The sequence below is a fragment of the Barbus barbus genome (assembly GCF_936440315.1).
Source record: "Barbus barbus genome assembly, chromosome: 12".
NCBI classification, from domain to species: Eukaryota; Metazoa; Chordata; class Actinopteri; order Cypriniformes; family Cyprinidae; genus Barbus; species Barbus barbus.
This window is the reverse complement of record NC_136740.1, coordinates 13,778,519-13,800,950: the sequence shown is the minus strand read 5'-3', so window position 1 is coordinate 13,800,950 and position 22,432 is coordinate 13,778,519. Positions and strand designations below refer to the sequence as shown.

Sequence of the window (22,432 nt, the reverse complement as noted above, 5' to 3'; positions counted from 1 at the left end):
TAAATGTCATGTGGAATAAGCATCAAGTAAAAAGTAATACAACTTTTTCCCTTACATTATAAATATATGGGAATGTAAACAATATTTTTACAAATTATTTTTCAATACAACGTATCGTATTTAAAGTATCTTAAAGTTTGTTTTTAAGGAGTCACACCACATGACACTTTATAAATGACCCAAGTGAGTCATTTAAATATCAAATTATCTGCTACTTTAACAGACTTGTTGACCTGTCCTTGACACAATCATATCCTCTGTATTATTTCCAGTTTTGTTTTTTACATGCATGTTTGTAAATGTCAGTTGCACCACATGACTTTGATTTTGCAAACAAATCTATTTCAAATAATAAGCAGCGAAGCAGTTTCATGCCAAATTACTTTTTCAAGAAGGCTTTTCTCTTCATTACAATATCATGAAAGTTGTACCACACTGACATTTATGATTTTATGTAATTTCATTCAAACATTTGCATTTTTAGACAACATTTACTGTAGTATCAACTGTTTGGGGTCGGTAAGATTTTGAAAATGTTTTTGAAAGAAGTATCTTGTGCTCACACGACTGCATTTATTTGATCAAAAATACAGTAAAAACACTATTATTGTGAAATATTATTACAATTTAACTGAAATGTGTTTGGTATGGTGGCCGAGAGAGCTCAACGGGCTGCAAATAGAAAAAAAACACCTGCAAATTAAGAAAACAACTTTATCAATTTGACAACACAGCACTACAAATACTCACAACACAACCAAATAAAGAAACACACTGCAAATAGAAAAAACACTTGCAAAATGCAAATTAAGAAAACAACTTTATCAATTTGACAACACGTGCTACAAATGCTCACAACACAACCAAAAAAAGAAACACGCTACAAATAAAATTCTTTTTTTGAGCAGATGTAGACAAGAATGGCTCCTAAGCGATTGAGGTGTTCTGTTGTTGGTAATAATGAACCTATAGCAGTCGTCATTTACTCCTGACATCTGAGCTGCTGAAGACGCAGTGGATTACCTTTGTTTTTGAAGGGAATGCGCCCCCCGATCTACCTAAATGCATTTATCTTAACGCGAATCATTCGTGATCCAGGCTCACCTACAGAAGAAGTGAGTATAAAGTTCTCTTATGAATCTTTGCAAATTGCCTTTCCTAATAATGTGCTAGTTAGCCAGTTCCGAGGCTAGAGTCTCATGAGAACGGCTCGTCACACCACGGAAGAGAAGGGTGGGGTCAGCAGAGCTCATTAGCATTTAAATGAACATGGACTAAAATGGCTTGCTGAAAACAGAGCTGAATTTGACAGGGTAAAAACGGTGTTGTTTTAAACTACCATTGAGAAATTTTAGCCAAAGTGTGTTATAGACGTTTCATTAAGACCATAAAGAATCATATCAACTTGTGGAAAATGGGCATCTGATGACCTTTTTAAATTTTTTACGATGTAATTTATTCCTGTGATTTTAAAGATGAATTTTCAACAGCCATTAATCCAGTCCTTAGTGTCACACGATCCACCAGAAACGTAAAAAGAAACATTTCTTATTAATATTAATGATGAAAAAAGTTGGGCTGCTTAATATTTTTGTGGAATTTTGTTTTTCAAGATTCTTTGATGAATAGAAAGTTCAAAAGAACAGAATTATTTGAAATGGAAATAATTTCTTACAATATAGAATTCTTCACTGTCAATTTTGATCAGTTTAATGCATCCTTGCTGATTAAAAGTATTAATTTCATTTAAAAAAAAAAAAAAAGTATTGACTTTTAAACACTCGCACGCACACAGACTTTCTGTCTGGCAGAAAGGACACTACAGACTACAGGTCAGTGCATTTTGTATTGTAAACAGAGTTTGTTTAATCTGGGGCAAAGTGAAGTTATACTGATACTGTATATAAAGAGAGCAGGACAAAAAGCAGAGAGACAAAGTGAAACTAGGACTGTGAGTATGAGAGACGAAGAAGATGGAAAGCTGGTATTGTGTGGGAAATCAGCAAAGGAAAGGAAAGTCAGGTGGAGGAGGGAAGGGGTGGACTGAGTGAGGGAGGAGAGAAAGAATAAAGATAAGCTCAAAAGAAAAGAATGCACAAAGAACGGAGACGAGGGGAGGGAAGAGGGAGGGGCAAAGAACATGGCAAGGTTACACATGAAAACTGCAGTTTGTTTTCTTTCACACTCACAGAAAGAGAGAAGTAGAGAGAGGAAGCTTCAGTTTTGCTCTTATATCTGCAATATCACATTAAACCATAAATTAAAAACAGAACGGAAGAACTGCACGCTAAGGAAGCGAGCACATTCATGATACAGAGAGCCAGGAAACAAGGTAAGACAGAGAGACAGTGAGAACAATAAAATAAACACGGCGGCTACACATTGGCAGAGTTTACAGGACCAGCTCTGACATCAGTGAAGTGAGAGAGGAAGAGGGGTGCAACATTGCTTTACGGAAACTGCTTGAGAGTTTCATGCTGACACAGTTTAAAAATAGGAAACAGACGCTTAAGAGAAACAGAAAGGGAAAGAAAGACAAAAGGATAAAATAAAGCCCATTTAAGCCAAACCATGTTGATGAAAGAATACCGGATATGCATGCCGCTCACTGTCGATGAGGTAAGTTTTTAACTTTTTACATGTGTTTGGGTTTGTGTCCATATGTTTGGGTGTTCAGCAGCTGTCCTCATGATTAGTGTATGTAAAAGTAAAGGTCAATAGGTTTTCTATTCCACTCTATTTACGCAGATGAAACCTTGTCGTTCTGTGCACATGTCTGTGGTTTGTACTACATAATCTCTCCATTTCAGCCATTTTCTTTACCTAAACGGGTCTGACCAGTTACATCCTTTTATTCTGAAGGCAGGAGTGAGTTATTCACCCCAAGTCTAGGAACAAAACACAAAGGCCTTTTGCCACAAACGGCTTGGGATTTCTACAGGAGGTTCAGGGATTGTTTTGTCTGTCTCTGTTTCACCTTCGAGTAGCCAACTTGTGCTCGTTCAGATCAGACAAGTCCACACAAGCACACCTCTGAATTCGTCTATGGTCTACATCAGCACTAGACCGCATAGTTTCCAGACAGGAGCACCGCCTCCTTTTTCTGGAGAAGCTCTGTTGTGCGTACAGGCAGTATTTTTCTCCAAGCCTCACAAGGTCTCTGTCGTCATCATCAGTGACAATGATTGTTGAGTCAGTTTTCACATTAACGGATTTCAAAAGAATTAGTCCTCAGAAAAACAGCGGGAACCCTGTCAGCGCTGCCAACGCAGCTTTTCAGGAGAATATGGGGAAATATTATGTATCCAGAACACTTTAGTCTTTAGAGAACAAAACAAAACATATGGCAGATGAGAGATCAAACACTCTATGACAAACAATGATGTTTAAGTGGAAGGGTTTAGTATTTATGGCAGCTTTAAACTCATGTCGTTCATGATTTTGTTAATAATCTTTTAAATATGTAAATATTTAATTTAAATATGTAAATTAAATCTATTTTAGAATACATACCATGTAAAATATATTAATATTTATATTACATTACATATACTATTACCATATTCAACATATGTATTTATTAAAATATTTATTATATTAAATTAAATAATATACATATATTAAATTAAAACAAATTATTTAAAAATAAATCATTTTAATTTAATTAAATATAATTAAATTAAATTTCATTACATGGATCATGGAAGAAAACATTCTCAAAAGCTTTAAATTCATGGCATTTTTATATTGCTGATATTACTTTTTATTTTTGAAAAGATTGCCCATAAACATTTTTACGTTATCATATTAGTACATATCACAACATATTTCCAAAAATGTTAACTTACATAAATAATCAAAGTCTGATAGCAAAACAGCACCTACAGAAATGTAATACAATTTAATTTAAGATGTATTTAATTTATAGATGTTATATTTAATATATTACATTTTATGTATCATTATTGAAGAACACAATTTCCTATAAAGCTCCAATTTACTTGATGCATTAAATTATAATAATAAATTATAATAAAATTAATAAAAATGACATTTCAAAAGTTGTTTCCATAAAGTTTTTGTTTACATAATATATGTGTGTGTACAGTGTATACTCAATATAATATATATATATATATACACACACACACACACACACAAACATTTACATATATAAAATCTATTTTGATTACTGTGTGAATTTGACAGCACTGAACTTGAACACTGAACTGAAAAATATGAGTTCACAACAGAGGGCAACATTTCTTTCTCTCTTCCTCAGTACAAGATCGGCCAGTTATACATGATCAGCAAGCACAGCAGTGAGCAGAGTGGAGGAGGCGAAGGGGTGGAGGTCGTCCGTAATGAACCCTGCACAAACCCCAAACATGGAGCTGGACAGATCACAGAGAAACGCATCTACCTCAACAGGTGAGGCCGCACACACACACACACACACACGTGCACGCATAAGCGATCCTGTTTCTTTCACGGTTTACATCACCCACCTGCCAACGTGCCAGCAATCAGCTATTATTGATGAATGCAGCAAAGCTCCGTCCATTGCTCACTTTCCCTCCAAAAACACCTTCTCTCTTCCTGTCGGGCTTCAAGCAGAATCACACATCAGCATAAGCATTCGTCAGAAGATCACGTACACATTCAGTCTGATATCATCCCACGCCGTCAACATGCACACACACACTTATTGTAATTGCCTGTTTTCTTGTGTTCCTTACACTCTCGCCCTACAAGGACAAAACACACACACACTCAGTCATTAGATGCTGTTGTGAATATGAATTACTGCACCTCTAGCAGTAAAATAAATTTTTCAAGCCATTAATGTGTTTGCAAAGACCAAAAGGGCAGAGCATTAAGTTCCTAATGGTCAAATAAATCTGATCGTGGAGCATGTGAGTCTAATTCAAATGCTGATATTACCGCAGACGAGATCATTATATGCTGTATACAAGTACATCACGCTGAAGCACTGCGTTGTAATTATGAATAATTTAACTTGTATCGTCAAGATATGCGCGGCATAGGATCATAACGTAATGGCAGTTTTTGGGTGGGAATGTGCTGTTCCGCGGGAACACGCTGTGGAAATGTCTGTCACTTCAGGAATGGGAAAGAGAGAACGCGCTCGACAACTGGCTGACCGGGAATGATCTACATCTTCTCTTCTCCACCCCTCTCTTCTCATCCTCTGTCCATCCATCCATCATTCAAGTCCTCAGGCTGTAAATCTCAAGCGCTGTCTGTGCTGCCTTATCTTACAGTGCTGAGTTCATTATCTCTCCCGCTCGATATGGGGTTTCTTGGACTCTGACTGTGTTTTTGTAAGGGACAGATGGCACCAGACACTTCTGGAAGTCAGACTTTAGCTATTGTGATGGTCGTTTGACCTCTTGACCCAAAACACAAGCACACATGCACCTCTAAAGTGGCCTAAAAAGTATCTGGACACTTAACTTTAAATGACTGGCATTGCACAAGACAGATAATATCAAAACAAACAGCTACTGCAAACAAATTATGCAAGACATTTTATCAGAACTAGCTTTTTTCAGTTAATACTACTGTTCATTTTCTTTTTAAAGTCTTTTACAATCAGAAAGGCATTTATATTATATATTATTATATTAAAAATTTTAAATAACTGTTTGCATTTTTATACATTTTAAAATTTTATTTATTTCTGTGATTGCAAAGCTGAATATTTTTTCAGCAGCCATTCAATCTTACATGATCCTTCAGAAATTATTCTAATATGCCGATTTGCTGCTCAAGAAATATTTGTGCTATTTACTGTATTAGTTTTGCTACTTAATATTTTTTTTGTGGAAATATATATATTTTTTTTAAGATTCTGTGATAAATTAAAAGAACAGCATTTATTTTAAATACAAATGTCTTTTGATTGATTTAATGTCTTTGCCATATAAAAAGTATTAATTTCTATACTTTCTTTACAAAGAAATCTTACGACCCCAAATTTTGGAATGATATTCTATATATTTTATCATTTAAAACCTGAAAATGGATCCTGTCATATAGTATTACATCTTTTTTTATTATTCAATATTATTATGGTTAATATTTTAACACTTTGCATCAAGGCCTAATTTGTTAAACTTAGTTAAAACATTAGGTATCAAAATTTTACAGCATTTCTTAATCAAGTTTTATGTTAACTTTTACATATACAATTATACAATCCTATTTTTTCATAATACACTAATGTCAATTCATAAAAATATTTTTTTTTGAAAATTGACAGGACATTAACATTAAACTAGATTAATAAAGTATTGTTCATTGTTAGTTCATGATACCAATTAATCACTATAAAAAAAAATCCGTAAAATTTACGGAAAAAAAACTGGCAGCTGTGGTTACCAGAATTGTACCGTAAAAAATACAGTAGCAACGTTTTAGGTTTTACGGTTTTAACTTAAATTTACAGTTAAATACCGTAATTTCTTTAACTGATATAATCTTAATATACCAACCTATTAAAGTACTGAAATCTGTTTTGTTCCTTTGAAATACACTGATAACCACCAAATGCAGGTGATGATGAGAAAGTCACATGATGAGCCAAAGCCCATCACAAGCAACTTTTAAACAATAGAATATACAGAAGGTGCACAGTCTCATTCACACAAGCACTAAACACCATCATGGTGAGACTCATTAAACAGAAATATGCTATAAACATTAATTTAACAACATTAGATGTAACATACAACCCTAATAAACATAACCGATAAGAAAAAACTAAGAAGAAACAGTTATTTCAAAGAAAAAAACGTCAAATTCAAACAGAATTTGAAATGGAATGCAGGGAATTCTGGGAACGTCAGTTTACGGTTTTTCCCTGTAAATTTTACAGGAACTTTCCGTTAACCATGTAACAGGTTTTTATCGTAGCATTTTCACAGTTTTTTACCGTTAAAATCACGATTTTTATATATTTTTTTTTCTTTCTCTCTCTTGTTTTCTCTGTCCAAAAAAAAAAAAAAAAGAAAAAAAAAAAAAAAAAAAAAAATCACGATCATTTTTTACAGTGTACAGCAAAACATTAAAAAGGTAACAAAAATGATGAACATTATTTATAACATACTTTGAAAGACATCTTAAAGTATAACAGAAGTGTCTGTGAAGGGAAATATAAAACATTCCACAAGGCTATTGTACTATTAAGAAATTTAGTCAACCAGCTTCAGCAGAAAGATTGTGCTAGATGATCAATTTTAACAGTTTCACTTGTGATCACAAGTTCAACTGTTGAACTGCATGGTGCATTTCTGCATTATGCTAGCCAAATCAGTACCTAACTAACATACACCCACATGGAAATTCATGCTGGATTAAGCTGAGGGCTGTTTTTGTCTTTTGTTTAATACGTCTGTTGTGTCATAACATCTTCTCATGTTTCCCTTTATGTCTCTGTTCAGCAAACTGCCAGCCTGGATAAGAAAGTTTGTCCCCATGGTTTTTTATGTCACAGAAACTGCCTGGAACTTCTACCCTTACACCGTAACAGGTCAGTTTAAGCATTTTGTTACAATAAATACAGCAGTGTTTGAATATTAACATATTGGCACGTACATCCATGTTGTCTACTCAATGCAACCAGCTGTGACCTAACACTCTATTTCTCTTCTGCATACCTCTCTTTTTGTCCATCCACTGGTGTTTTACTACAGAGTACACGGTAAGTATTCTCATATGTCAGCTCAAACTCATGCAGTTTGCTCTGGGCTCAACATAATCACCTCACTCTCTCTCCTTCTCGTGTTTCTCTCTCTCTTCTTTGCTCTTTCCAAAAGTGTTCTTTTCTACCGAGGTTCCAGGTCAAGATTGAGACGCACTTTGAGAATGACAACGGTTGCAATGAAAATGTGAGTGAGAGATGGCAACACACATACACACAGTGTGTTATTACAGGAGATAATCCTCTTAAAGGAGGACGATTCATCAGCGGCACACGTAGCTTCCGCGTACTTGTAAAGGCCATTGTGCTTGTGTCTGTCTCTGAAGCACTCATAGTAACAGTCAGGCAAGATCTAAACACTCCACCTTCCTCCTGTGACATACGACACCAATGCCTTTAAAGCAGGGCCTCAAACTACTGGTGTGGGTCAAAAAGATTTTGTTCAGACGTGTAGAAAATCTAGGTCTCTTGTATTTAAAACAACAGAGCAGTCTAAAACAGAACTCACTGTGATGTGCCTTTAGTTAATGAATACCACATTTTTATTTTTGGTGCTCTACACACAGCTACACTATCATCACATTTTCCACAAAATTATTAAGCAGCTGTTAATTTTACTGTACATAATGGTAATTCTTTCAACACTGACAATAATTAAAAATCTGCATATTATGGTTTCTGATGGATCATGGGACACTGAAGACTGGAGTAATGATGCTGAAGATTCAGCTTTGTCATCACAGGAATAAATTAAATTTGAAATATAATGAAATAAACAGTAATTTTTAGGTGTAATAATTGTAATAATACTGTGATAAATTAAATGCAGCCATGGTGAGCATAAGAAACTTATGCAAAAACAGACATATTTTACTTCATCTCAAACTAAATGATTTTATTAACAAGTATATATGCAAATTGGTTGAATAATATATATATATCAATTTCAGCTACTGGACAATATTATACATAGTTAGATATATAGTAGACAAGTTCATTTCTCACATTTGGACTTTTAGATAACATTTTTACACTCAATACTAATCTTTAAAAACACAAATAATTTAACAATTAAAAACACAAATTTAGCATTTAATTAATCTAATCTAGCAAAGTTTTTCATACTGTACAATATTATGTTGTGATGCCCAAATTAATTATAATTTAAATTATTTGAGCTTTTAATCTTTTTTATTTAGACAAAAAAGTAAAATGCAGCATTTTAATAACGGCCATAAGACAATAACATTAAAATTATCTTCATCTTATCAGTATTGGCTAGACTATTAAAACTGTGCATCTGTTTTTAAATAACTTCTCACCATGACATCAAATGTTTTTGGTTTCTTAATGGGGCTTAATGGGGAAAATTGCAGTGCTCGGGAAATACAATCTCATGAGTCGCTCCAAGGTCTTTCCATACATCAGTAACCATAAAACTGCACTAATAACTGCATAAGTTTTAGATTTTTTTTTTCTACTAGCCTGCAGGTAATGAGAGTCTCCTGCTTTAAAGTGAACAAACAGACAATTTATTTAGCCATGTTGCCATTCAGAGTTTTTACTTAGTACTTATTGTGATGAGTTGAGTTATTACTGGTTTGCAGTGTGTTTGTTTGCATAAAGCGAATGAAAGGGAGAGAGGCAGTTTTGCCCTGGAGTGGTTATTAAGAAATGACAAATACGACTTAAACAAGATCCAACCTGCCACAAAGCGACTCAAAGATTTATGAACGAGTCCGCCTGTGAGAAACAAAGTGAGAGAGCGATGGCAGGCAGGAGAGTTTTGTTATTGGTACTTTATAATTGATACAGTTTCCTGACCCAACTTTCTCTCCACATATAAAAGCAGACACACTCCCTCAGTCACACACACACACACATACATTTACACCTAAATTTAAACTACATTCCAAGTAAAAATGAAACAGCTGGTGTGGTACCCTTTCAAAAGTTACTACCATGTACCTTTAAGGTACTAATATGCACGTTCTAGGGGTTAATAAGTTACAGTACAAGGGTGTACCTTCTGAAAAAACAAGTTCTAGCTTTTGTACGTTTTTGTTCTGAGAGTGTATTACATAAACATTAAATGCCCAACAAGATATCTGTTTTGCACAGGCACATTCACACAGCAAGTTTCACAACAGCTTTTCAATGAGGAGACAGAGATAAAAAGACAGAGAGAGGAAAGAATGGAGAAAAAGAGCAAGAATTTGTAAAACACTTGCATCGCTTTTAACCATAAACAACATAAAAAGACTAAAGCGTGTCTGAAACAGAGAGACAAAATAGAGGACACCACTTATTTTCTTAATTGCTTATTTTTCATTCGTTCTCTTAAATTCCAGCTGGTGCAAAAAGCACCTGCAATGCCACACAGTCAAAGCAGCCTTCCTTTAAGTTAAGACTTATCTGCTTTCTTTTTCCACTGGCCTGCAGTAGTTTGCATAATTCAGTACTTCTGCCTATAGTAGGCTTGATTTTGCACTCTTTGTTACCATGTTTTTGCATTAATTCAGAGTCTCTGCCTACGCCCTAGAGTCTTGTGTTATGTAGTGTGTCAAGGTTCTGTAATGGGCTACAGAATGTTTAACCGGTTGCATTGTGTGCTATTTTATATGAAGATTGCTCTGAGCACTGAAACACATTCCCACTGTCTTCAATCAGATGCAGAAGCTGGTGCATTTGTAGGCCTCTATGTTTACAGAACTTGAAGTTGCAGTGTCATTTTTCACTTGGGCATTAGGGACTTGCTGGAATAAGAAAGCAGTGTGTTATTTGATATATTGTTGGATTTGTTTGACCGTGCTGTCTGATGTTTCCTGTGCAGGTGTTTAGTGATGACCCCACTCCAAAGGACAGTGTCTGCTTTTTGGATATTTTGAGCGATCCAATCCCTGACAAGAGTTATAAGAAGTCGGAGGTACATACGCATTCATATATGCATAAATACATGGCAAGACAAAATCAGGGCTAGGTAAAATTCAGAATTTAAGAGCGGGCTCATTTTCAATTCATGAGTTGAAATGTGAAATGAATTGGCCACACGCCACAGGATGCTAAATTGGGATTTGAATCGGAATGGCAGGAAGAGGAATGTATGGAACTGCATTCTACATAAGAGGAATTTCATTAGTCCAACACAAGTTTCGTCAAAACATAAATAAATAATTAATTTAGCCTAATTATGTCTATTTATCTCCCTGTATGTAGGCTACATTTTTTTTCTCAGCTCATTAGACTAAACTGAGTGCTGTCACATTAAAATGAACATCAAAACATGTTTTATTTGACATACAGCAGGGGGTTTCAAACTTTTTGATACAAAGGACCCCCTAAATATAATAATCCCCCTGAGAGAGACACTTTTCCTAAAATATAAAGCAATTATACATTTTTATGTATAAAGATCAAATTATACTTTTTGAGAAAAATATGAAAAACATCACATTGGTTTTATATAAAATCATTAACTGGCTTTATATTGTCAGTGTATTAAAATCTACAGAACATTAGTTGTGATTTATCTGATTTAATTAGAAATAAAAGGCAGAATCAAAAATTCAAGGAAAAGTTCAAAATCATTTCACGGTTTGTTTGAAAATCAAATTTTTTCATTCAGTAAGTAGCATTTCAACCACTGATTGTTAATATAATTTAATGTTTCTGGAAATAGCCCATTATGTTGGGTGTATGATAACATTTCTAGCTAATTCATATTAGAAGTGAACACTTACAGAAAATATAATTGCTTGTACTTTAAAATCAAATTTTAAATTTGTACCACGTTCATAATTCAAGATTTGAATTGGAGTTGAGTTCGGGAATGGTGAACAACTTCAAGGTCTTTGTGCCCTCACAGCAGTGCAAATGTCTTCAGAGCTAGCATTTAAAGGACACAACAGAGACATAAGTACTGTGTGTGCACACAAGCACAGAAGCAAAAACCACAAGACAAGATTACATAAAAACCACATTCCTCAGTGTGCTCTACTTAGAGATACAGTTCATTGCTGCCTTTTCAGTGGACAAATAATACATCAAAGGAAAGCATGTTTCCATGTTACACTCTCAGATTCAGTCATGCACAGCCTCAAATCCATAGCTGTCATATGCCGAGTTAGGAATAGGACAAATCCAAAAGGATTACAGTTTTCAATAAGAAAAAACAGCTGAGATACACTGTTGACAAAAGGCACTTAAACAAACTATTATATCACTTCTACAGACAACAGGGACCAAAACTAAACTTTAAAAGGTGCCATAGAATGCATTGATACAATATTTTAAATTATTCTCTGATATCCACATAGAAGGTATGTGGCTTAGGTAAGGGCAAAAATTCTCCAGAAACGGTTTTACATGTCCATTTACAACCCTATGAAATGTTTTGTTATTACCTTATTTGGAAGGGTCATGAATAATAATGTTGAGCTCTGCTCTGATTGGCTGCTCATTTCAGTAGCTCACACAGCAAACAGATCTCTACTGTCCGGCGTGAACGTTGGAGAGATTAGGCTTGTTTGAGCCTGTATCAGACGAAGACACAGATTTTGCAAGAATGTTTAGCATCCGTGGTATGAACGTAATCGCTGCGAGACGCTGGTGAATGAGGCTTGAGAGAGAGTTGTGAGTGAGGGCGCGGACGCAGCCTCTGTGTTGCCAGATCCAGCTGTTATAAGCGTTTTTGGACTTGTCTTTTCCACTTTATAAAGTTAATAAAGTAGGACGTTGCAGTTTAGGGTCAGCGATATCTTTATCTTATCTTAATTGCAAAAGATTTGAAATAATTTTGGTTTATTTTTATTTATTTATCGATTTTTGTTTGTTTTAATAGCAATATCTGGCAACACTGCATTCGGCAGTGCGGGTCTGGCAGGCCTAGAACATGGTCTGATATACGTTATGGAAATGTTGGGGCGTAAACAATAATGATCCCGACTGTAACGTCACAGTCGGTGTTATGTTGGGATTCGCCTCTTTTTCAGTGGTCTTTTGCATGCACGAGATTTACATAAGAAGGAAGAGACAATGGTGTTTGAGGCTCACGGTATGTCATCTCCATATACAGAAACATGTCTTATTATTGAACTATGCCAAGGTAAATACAGTTTTCCATTCTATGGCACCTTTAAAGCAGGCATGGCTGAATCAATGATCCAATATTATATTATATTATAACAAGTTGTTAAAAAAACAGATTATGTTCTATAATTGATCATTAATGTAATAAATGAATAAAAACAATCCTGATAATCCATAGTTTAGGCCTAATCATTGTTAATAATGGCTATATAAATGTTTCCATTTTAAATTTTAAACCATATAATTTCCATTTTATCATCAAAAATCAAAAGCTTTCCATTTAATGGAGATAAAAAAGGCATTTATAAACTAATAAAAATGAATAAATAAAATAATTAAAAATGTCTATAAACAGGCCTGAAAATCTTATGATTTTTTTTTTTTTAATACATAATTTGCATTAAATAAAATCAATGCTAAATAGGAAACTAGCTAGTTTATGACCGCTAGTCAGCATTTCAATTAGCATAAATATAAAAAAGGAATAAGGTTATTCACTTGTTGTGCTTTAAAAGGGTCCAAATTATGCTATTTCTCATGTAACTATTTAAAAAAAATTATAATGATAATTTTTGTAACAGGAATCATGCATGCACCAACAGGAGTGCAGCTAAATATTAAATTTCTGCTCATTAAAATGAGTTAATTATTCATAACAGCTTGCATGACAGTTCACTTAATATCAACTCCACAGATCATGTACTAAATGATTTTAATTGATAAAAAAAACACTTTTAAAACAGTGCTGATACTAAAATTTAATACTAGCAACTTTTCATGCTAGGTTAATTTAGGTTCATGTTAGATAATAGTTCATCAAACATATCTAATAGGTCTCACAACCAAAAGCATGAGATTTATGCCTCTAACGCTTTAGAAATAGGACACCACATGATCGACTGTGAAATGTAATGTCACCCCTGCACAGTAATTCATGCACGCACACACACACACACACACACACACACACACACACACAAGAGCAAGCAATGATCTGCTCACTCAGCAGGTAATGTGTATCTACTAAAAACAAACAGGATCTGAGCAACTGGGTGTCACAGAAAACAGGCCGGGGACCCCTTGTGGACGGCTGGAGGAACACCACTAAACCCATCATGTGCTCCTACAAGAGAGTCACCTGTAGCTTTGAGGTCTATGGCTTCCAGGGGCGAACAGAGGACTTCATTCACAGGGTACTGACCATAAGATCCCATGCATTACATCATGCTGTTTAGTCATGTAATCCCATCATGTGTCATATTACGGCATGTTGTGATTCATCATAGAACATTCGTGACATTCTGTTGGTGGGACACAGACAGGCGGTGGCATGGATTGACGAGTGGCATGGTAAATGAGATGTATTGCAATGCTTCATTACCATAATTAACCACATGCTCTGTTAAGTACACACAAGAATCCTGATCCCTCGCTTGGCATTCGATTGCTGTACGTCATCTATCTTAATTCTTCACAAATACACACTAAATGCATAACAAATATTTGTGCATGCAGGAATGACACTTGAGCAGGTGAGAGAGTATGAGAGAAAACAGCAGGAGGAAACCAACAGCAAACTCAATGACATTACCTGCACAGGTATGCTTAAATTAAAAATGATTTGAAATTTACTTATTTATGATTTAACACCATATCAGCAGCAATGCTATATTCATGGAAAAATCAACTGTATTATGCTTATAATGTTTAGAATAATTTGACAACAACATACAAAAATATACATATATAGTTAAATTAACAATAGTAATAATATGCCTAATAGTTATATAGAATTTCTCAATTTAATGTATGATAAAATTTCTAAAATGATTCCAGGAGAATCTTTTTTTTAAATGTCCAATTTATTTATTTTCTATAAAATGTTTAAAAATGGACATTATATTCAAATGTGTTTAAAACTCAAGAAATAATTACATACATCACAAATCAGACTCTCTTCCTCTTTTAGTAAATAAGTATGAGTGGGTCTTGAGTGACCAATTCGATGAAAATTTTTAATCAATATCACAGATTTGCTTATTTGAATAGTGACCTAGATATAAAATAAAATAAATATTTTAATTGATTTTCATAATGTTTCCACATTCAAATTAGAGTTGGAATAGATTTTAGCCTTCCTGTGGCTCAAACAATAGAACACAGCGCTAGCAACGCCAAGGTCATGGGTTCGATTCCCAAGGAAAAAACAAACGACTGATCAAATTTACCCTGAATACATTTGAATACACACTTTGCATAAAAGCCTCTGCCACGTGAATAAATGTTAACGTAATTTTCGATGTGAACTCACTGTCATCTCTCAGTATCCACACTGCCCTCTATCGGTGAACATTTTATACTGAATCACAACTGTTACAGTTTAGTCAGCACTGTGATGCATCATGCAACCTCATTATTAATATCAGTCATCATGACTCATAAAAACACTGTTGCAAAATGGTACACTAAATCAGAAACACTTGTGACAAAAAAATGATTTTCTTTTGTGCTTCGCAGACTCTGCTCCTCAAAAGCGACCCAGCTTCACTCGCTCCATCTCTGTTACGGATGAATCGTCACTAAAAAAGATGGGGGTAAAGACTGTCGACATTCCGAGCTCTCCGTCCTGCCCTTCCTCCCTCAAAAATCCTGTGAGATTAAACTCTACACCAGAATAACACCACATCGTTCACGGCCAGCACCTACATTTAACAAAATTCTGGACTTGGACATTCTTTTCTAACCAAAACTAGAAAGACATTCCACATTGTCACTTTCTGCTCTCCGTTCCAACTGGACTTGCATGCTTGTGTTCCATGCAGAGGCTGGCATTTGACAAAAACATCTTACTGAAGAATTGTAGATATTATGTAAAAAGACTCTGGCTTCTCATGAAGTGAAACCATAGTGCCTTAATTGACGTTTCTCAAAAACCTCACCAAAATGGATTGAACAAATGGTCTATTCCACTGCCTACGAACATGAAGGGGACCGCAGAATGCAGAAGAAAAGCCTCTATTGACATAATCAGTAGACTGTTTCAGGGAAACCCGATCTTATGGATTATGGCAATCGTGAGTGACTAGCTGAATTTTCTAGTGGGTTACAGGTTATTGAGCCTAACCGCTGACCCTGTATCAATACATTGACTGAACGCAATTGATTGTTAGTCATGCAGCACATAGAAAGAACATTATCAGTAGTATTCTGAGTGATCAGGTGAAAGACTATAATGGATGAAGCATTATGTGTTATTTGACATTGATATAACACCTGTCTTTGTAAGATGCCACTGGTGATAGTGCAGAATCATAAATTCACATCATTGATTAATAAGCCGTTCAAACAAACCAAGGAATGTTGAAAGTGCCATATCTTCATATATTTTTTTACAATAAACTTAAGGAATGCATGATAATCTGGGTATAGGCCAATTTTTTCAAGCACTTTTTATTTATCAGTATCAGTCGACATTTGATATTAAATACTCATTTGCTCTATTTTTACATTAAGATCTTTGCATTCATCCAAAATTCAACTTTAAAAAGACATGTAATGTAATAACTTTAGCAATTCTGAAAATGAATATAATGTTTTTCATAATGAACATAATATTGTAATCCTTAAATTCACTTGTCGCATTTATAAAACAATTAGGCTAATTTTTGTTGTTAGTGTCTTATTTTACATATGTGTGTGTGTGTGTGTGTGTACACAGAGTAAAAACAGTAATATTTGAAATATTACAATTTTCTATTTTAATATTTTTTTTAAAAGCCATTTATTCCTGTGATGGCAAAGCTGAATTCTCAACAACCATTACTCCAGTCTTCAGTGTCACATGATTCTTCAGAATGTCCTCAACAATCATTTCTTGTTATAGTCTGCGGTGCCACCAAATTATGGAAACTAGGATACATTTTCTTTGATTCTTTGATAAATCTATTTTTAAAAGTTCAAAAGAACAGTAATTCTTTGAAATGTAATGCATTCTTCCTGAATTATAGTATCAGTTTCTTTCCCAAAAAACAAAAACAAAACATACTGACCCCAAACTTTTGAACAGTATATATTCATTTTTAATAACACTGCATCCCTATAGGTTAAAAGTATACTTATAGCAAGTATACTTGTTAATAACTCAAAAAAGACCCAAAAAAGCATCAAGTCAAGCGACCCAAGTGACTTTATAAACAAAAGTTGGAGTGTAGGCATCTTGTAAGCTTTAAGCGTTCTAGGAACTGAACATATTCACCTTTTCTCCTCACATATAATTGCAAAGATCCTTGCTGCTTCCTCCTGTGGCTATTACTGTATTCATTCATTCCTAGCGTTTTATTTCCTTCTTTTTATCTTTCTGACGAAGGGATGTGGAAGGCAAAGATTGAATCCATGTTTCCTGAAGTCTTCTAGTAGCGCTCAAAGGACTCCAGGCTGTTCTGTTACAGCTCTGGCTCTCTCTTTCTTTCAATTGCTCACTAACTTCAGCATTCTCTCTTCCTTTCCCTTGCTGCCCCTCCTTCACATCCCAGTTTCTATCTCTCTCAGGAGAACATTTCTGATGTATAAATTTCATTAGAAGAAAGCTAAGGCAGTTCCACTAGTGCAAGCAGTGTAAAAGATCAGCTCTCTCTACCAGAATAAAATAAACAGCACAATTGAATAAAATGTCTTAAATTGTAGGACCTACGCAATAATAATTTCATTTAAACACTAGTAATAGTGTGCATGATTTGATTTGTATGGAGGGGGGGGTCGTTTTAAAGCCTAAAAGCCCCAAGTCCTAATCCACTTTCATTACATTGAAAAGAGCAGCTAGGATATTCATCAAAAATTCTCCTTTTACATTCCACGGAAAAGGTGGAAGACAGAATGATGTTTCAAGCATAAAATAGTGTAATACAGCTTTGCCTTCATTTTGGTTGTCCAAACATTAGAATGTGTCCTGGGTAATTTTATTTAGCAAAAAATGACTATCATGCATATTTACCATGATTTACAGAAGACATCCACTAAAATGCGATTCAGTGAAACAATTTTATAGTGTAACAAAATCTTGTCAGGTATATTTAGAACAGACTCATTTGAAGAAATATTCTATTTAAGGATCACAGTGCAGCACAAAAATACTAATTAAATGATATTTAAAATCTTTATACTATGCCACTATCCTTCAGGTTTTAACCATTGTTCTTGTCAGCAAAGGTTTTGTAGTAAGTGGAAAGGAACAAATGAAGTGAAATTATTAAAACATATTTTATAAATTAGTATGACACTTTTATATATTTGAATAATATAAAAAATAAGTGTTACGCTGAATGACGATGGTTTGTTACACTCAATGACATTTTGCCAAAAAGGGAGAGAATATTGGTGTTGAAATGTTTTTAGTTTTAGTCTTTATCAATGAATTAGTTTTAATAATATTCCTAAATAAATGACAGCAGGAGCAGATGTTGAAAAATAATAAGCACTCTTACAGTAGCTTGTTACTATGGACTCTCTTTTCAGAAACAGTGGTAAGCTATTATTCTGACAACTGCAAGCCTTTCCCGTCTCCTTTCTAAGAGTGCCGCTCTAGCTACTGGCTTTTGCCAGTGCCTAGAAACTCTCTCTGTTTGTAGGCTTCTAAAATAAATCAGTAGCACACACACACACAAAAATTCTTTAAAATATAAATTATACATTCCTCAATTATTAAATTGCTATCTATACAGTGATACTGTAATATAATGGATGACACTGAGAGTTTGCATTACACCGAATGACGAAACTTCTACTTCCGCATATATTGCAGGATATCAACCTATATCAAATAGTGAGCTTGACTAGTAGTTAATCACAGTTATTCACAACATCTACATATTTTTCAAAATAAATCTAACAATAAGTATTTTGGGGCATTTTACCAAATGACATTTTACCACAACATGAAAAGGTTGAATTATATATTTAAGAGCAATAAATTAACTGCAGCATGACTATGTATATTTAAGTATGTACTTTCTATGTATACAAAATAATTTTTGTAAATGTATTATTATGTGGACACCAAAATGGTACATCTCGTCTTTGACCCATCTACAGCATATCTAGCTTCATGAATGTCATTAATATCAGACCGCCCATATTATCTCAAAGAGATAAACTGCATTGAGATAAAGAACACTCATCTGCATTGTTTTCCACAACCGTTAAATGTCAACAGACAATGCGTATTTAACATTAGACATACCCGGCAACAGTAAAATCGCTTAGTTTCACATAGAAATCACTGTAAACTGCAAACTGTATTTCACAGCAGAACAGATGTGCTGGTTTAAAGACAGAAGTCTGACCCAAGCCCTGCAAACTATCCCAGATACCAGTGCCTTTTTGTCTGTCTCTAATCATTATTTATCATAATAAAGCATAGGTGGGTTAAAAAGATCTCAAGGGTAATTTATAAGCAGTAATTATATTGCTGAAGCCACCTCCAGCCGACACACGGGCACACGCACAAGCATCCCCTCATGCAAGCAAATGTAGAGTTACGCATGCACGCACATACTCCCCCAAGAGGGTGGGAATGTTTGGGAGGCATTCATTGAAATTCAGGCCCTAAACATAGCAATCAACACAACCATAAAGGACCCAAATTTAATTGGCCCACCCAGCCCATTAATTACATAGCCAGAACTGCACTGCAACACAGCATATGTTCCCTAATAAAGCCCAATGGATCTTAATAGAGATGTATTATTGATTCACAAAGGTGGAATTAAACTTTTCCATATAAGCAGAGAACCTATGAAGCGCACATTGTGATAACTATATACTCTCACACTCACGTAAGCTTACACATATATACTCTTGTGTGTTGTCATGGACACAAATATAGGTAGAAAGTAGTTAGTATGGTCATTATATGGGCGTTATGTGGATACACACACACACACAAACACACAGGGCATGACATACAAGGGTCAAAATATGCCATTACATAATGAGACATCACCAACAAGAAGCCAACAAGCCTTTTCACCCTAAACTTGACCGTAATAGTAATGAGATCATATCCAGAAAACCAGGAAATCACCATTTTCATCCTTACCAGCATTTGGCTTTTATTAAAACATAGGCAACTCTGCCTATAACTTCTTTTTTGATCCGTATCTCTTCTTTTTCCTCATTCCTTTTCACTCTTTTCATTCATTATCATTTTCCTATTTGTGTATTTATGTATAGGTCTACAATAAAATTATACAAAAGCCAGAAATGTTCTGCATTGTTACAAACAACTAAATAAATAAACAGATAGATAGATAGATAGATAGATAGATAGATAGATAGATAGATAGATAGATAGATAGATAGATAGATAGATAGATACTTTATTTTTATACCACTGTTACTAGGACGTCGCCAAAAGGAGATGCTGTGTGAGGTTCTGATGGATGGATTTAGCTCACTTCTGGATACAAATTTGTCCCCAAAAGATGATTAAGTAGGTACACACACACACACACACACACACACACACACACACACACACACACACACACACAGGCACAAGCCTGTCATTTATTCTAAATATTAAATATTTAACAAAGGGTCATTGCACACTTGAGGACTATAAACAAATAAATGATGCAATCATTGCATCATCAAAGCTGTAAACCCCCACCACTTCTCCATTCATCTTTAGAAGAAAGAGCTGCAGTTAAATTACTGCACCAGTTTGCATGATGTAGCCTACCTGCTGCCTTGGGATTGCTGTCGAATCCTTTGTCCTACTCCTTCTCTGCGTGATTTCTTGAAGGCCTTGAGAGCTTTGACATCACTACAATCAATATCAGTTATTCATGAAGTAATAATGAAAAGTGCTGTAAGCCATTCGCAGTTTTGGAACTTCCGCCAAAACATAGTAGATGGTTTAGACACGCCCACTTCACCATAAACCCCGCCCTTAAAAATAAATTTCAGACCGATGACAGCGATTATAAACGCTGGAGGACGCGGGGAACGCCAGCTGTCATAAAAAATGAATAATGTCCGCTTGTAATGTCGCTACAAGTCGCTGTCAGTGTGAACTACTAACTTAAAGTATTATGCTTACTGTGAATGTGCAAAATGATTGACAGGTGGCGCAGCCACTAATATAACGCCAATTAGCTGGATCGCAGTCACTTTTTTATTATATATTTTTATTTATTTATTTTGTTTATAATAAATTAATTTCTTCGCAGGGTTTTTTCAGAGCTTGTAAGTAATTATAGAATGATATATTCAATAATTAGTCCATAGTTCATTAACTCACTTACTTCATTAATAACAATGGGAAAAAAATCCCATTTTCCAAAAACACAAAATATGGAGCACACATTTTTTGGAATGTACTGAGTAAACCCGATTGTAAATTTAAACTGGTAATGCATTGCTGTTCATATAATCTTGAAACACCTCCCTTAGGATACAAATGGCCCTGAAGCGCTTTTGCAATGTACAGATTCTCAGATAAATCAGGGCCCTCGTGGACAAAACAGAAAGGCTGACCTTCAGTAGATGGTTGACTTTGCGCTCATGAATATTTAATAGCCGAGAGGGGTGATCACCCCGCGGGTTTAATGCTGCAGCTCATATCAAAAGTTTCATTACTATGAAACTAAAAACTGCTAGCAACAAAAACCAGAGACAGCAAAAGTGGAGAACATGGGTGAAGGGGAAACAAAGAAATGGTTTGAAAAACAGACAGAAAAGACAAAGGGAGAGATGAAGTGGCAGAGTTGTATCAGTGATGTAGTGTGATAGGGCTCTTGACCCTAATCTCAGATTCTCTTGTTTAATTGAGGTTGTAATTACTCTCTCTCTCTCACTCCCGCCATGCTGTTCAGATTGATATCTACATACTGAAAGAGCTTATAATCACTAACTCAAGAGGCACAGCTCCTGAGACTTAGAGAGCCCTCTCGCTTTCTCTCCTCCCCTCTCTACTCTAAAGAGTCTTTTATACCTCTTCTCTCGACTCTATCCCTCCTTTCCTCTCTGTCTGACCTACAAATTCATACACCGTCTCTGCTGCACTTTGTTGCATTCAAACACCATCCATTACATCATTTCAGAGCTTAAAAAAGCTTAATCATATTAAACATGACTGCGTTTAACTGAGCGTTAAGTCCTTGACTGTGGATCAGAACATTTCAATTGAAACCGAATACAACAACCCGTGCTGAATAGAACTGATCGGCTGGACAGAAGGAGAGATTCAAAGCTTTATTGACCTTGCATGCTTGGCGGTGTTGACATATGTAAGGTAATGATGTGTCGGTCATTATGTAATCATTTTCTCTGGGTTCATTTGGCCCCCACGGTTCCACCTGTTCAAACAGGCATCCAGCAGGGACAACAGATCCACCACAATGTGTTTCTACTCAGCTAACTCTCAAACACTGACACACGGCTCTTACGTGTGTGTCTGCTTCATATGTTGACCTCTACTCTATGATTCACTGTGCTTCAGACAAAAAAAGGACGAAGTGAAAGTGGGAAGGACGGATCAGGTGCATCCTGCTGTCCCACAGCTGTAACCACTTGTAGGTAATACTGTGTTACTCCAATGTTACTCCAATGTATCAATGT

At 35.1% G+C, this 22,432-nt stretch overlaps 1 protein-coding gene across 1 annotated transcript; it reads left to right on the top strand.

Annotated features, from left to right (window-relative positions):
- Window positions 1–2,187: 2,187 nt before the first annotated feature.
- LOC306878286 (cytoplasmic phosphatidylinositol transfer protein 1-like) lies at window positions 2,188–16,474 on the top strand. Its single transcript, XM_079430538.1, has 9 exons — window positions 2,188–2,619; window positions 4,283–4,431; window positions 7,467–7,572; window positions 7,842–7,913; window positions 10,560–10,652; window positions 13,852–14,007; window positions 14,101–14,164; window positions 14,330–14,413; window positions 15,332–16,474. Exons 1-9 carry the CDS (start codon window positions 2,572–2,574, stop codon window positions 15,490–15,492), a joined length of 933 nt encoding a protein of 310 aa, XP_079286664.1. The 5' UTR covers window positions 2,188–2,571; the 3' UTR covers window positions 15,493–16,474.
- Window positions 16,475–22,432: the final 5,958 nt, after the last annotated feature.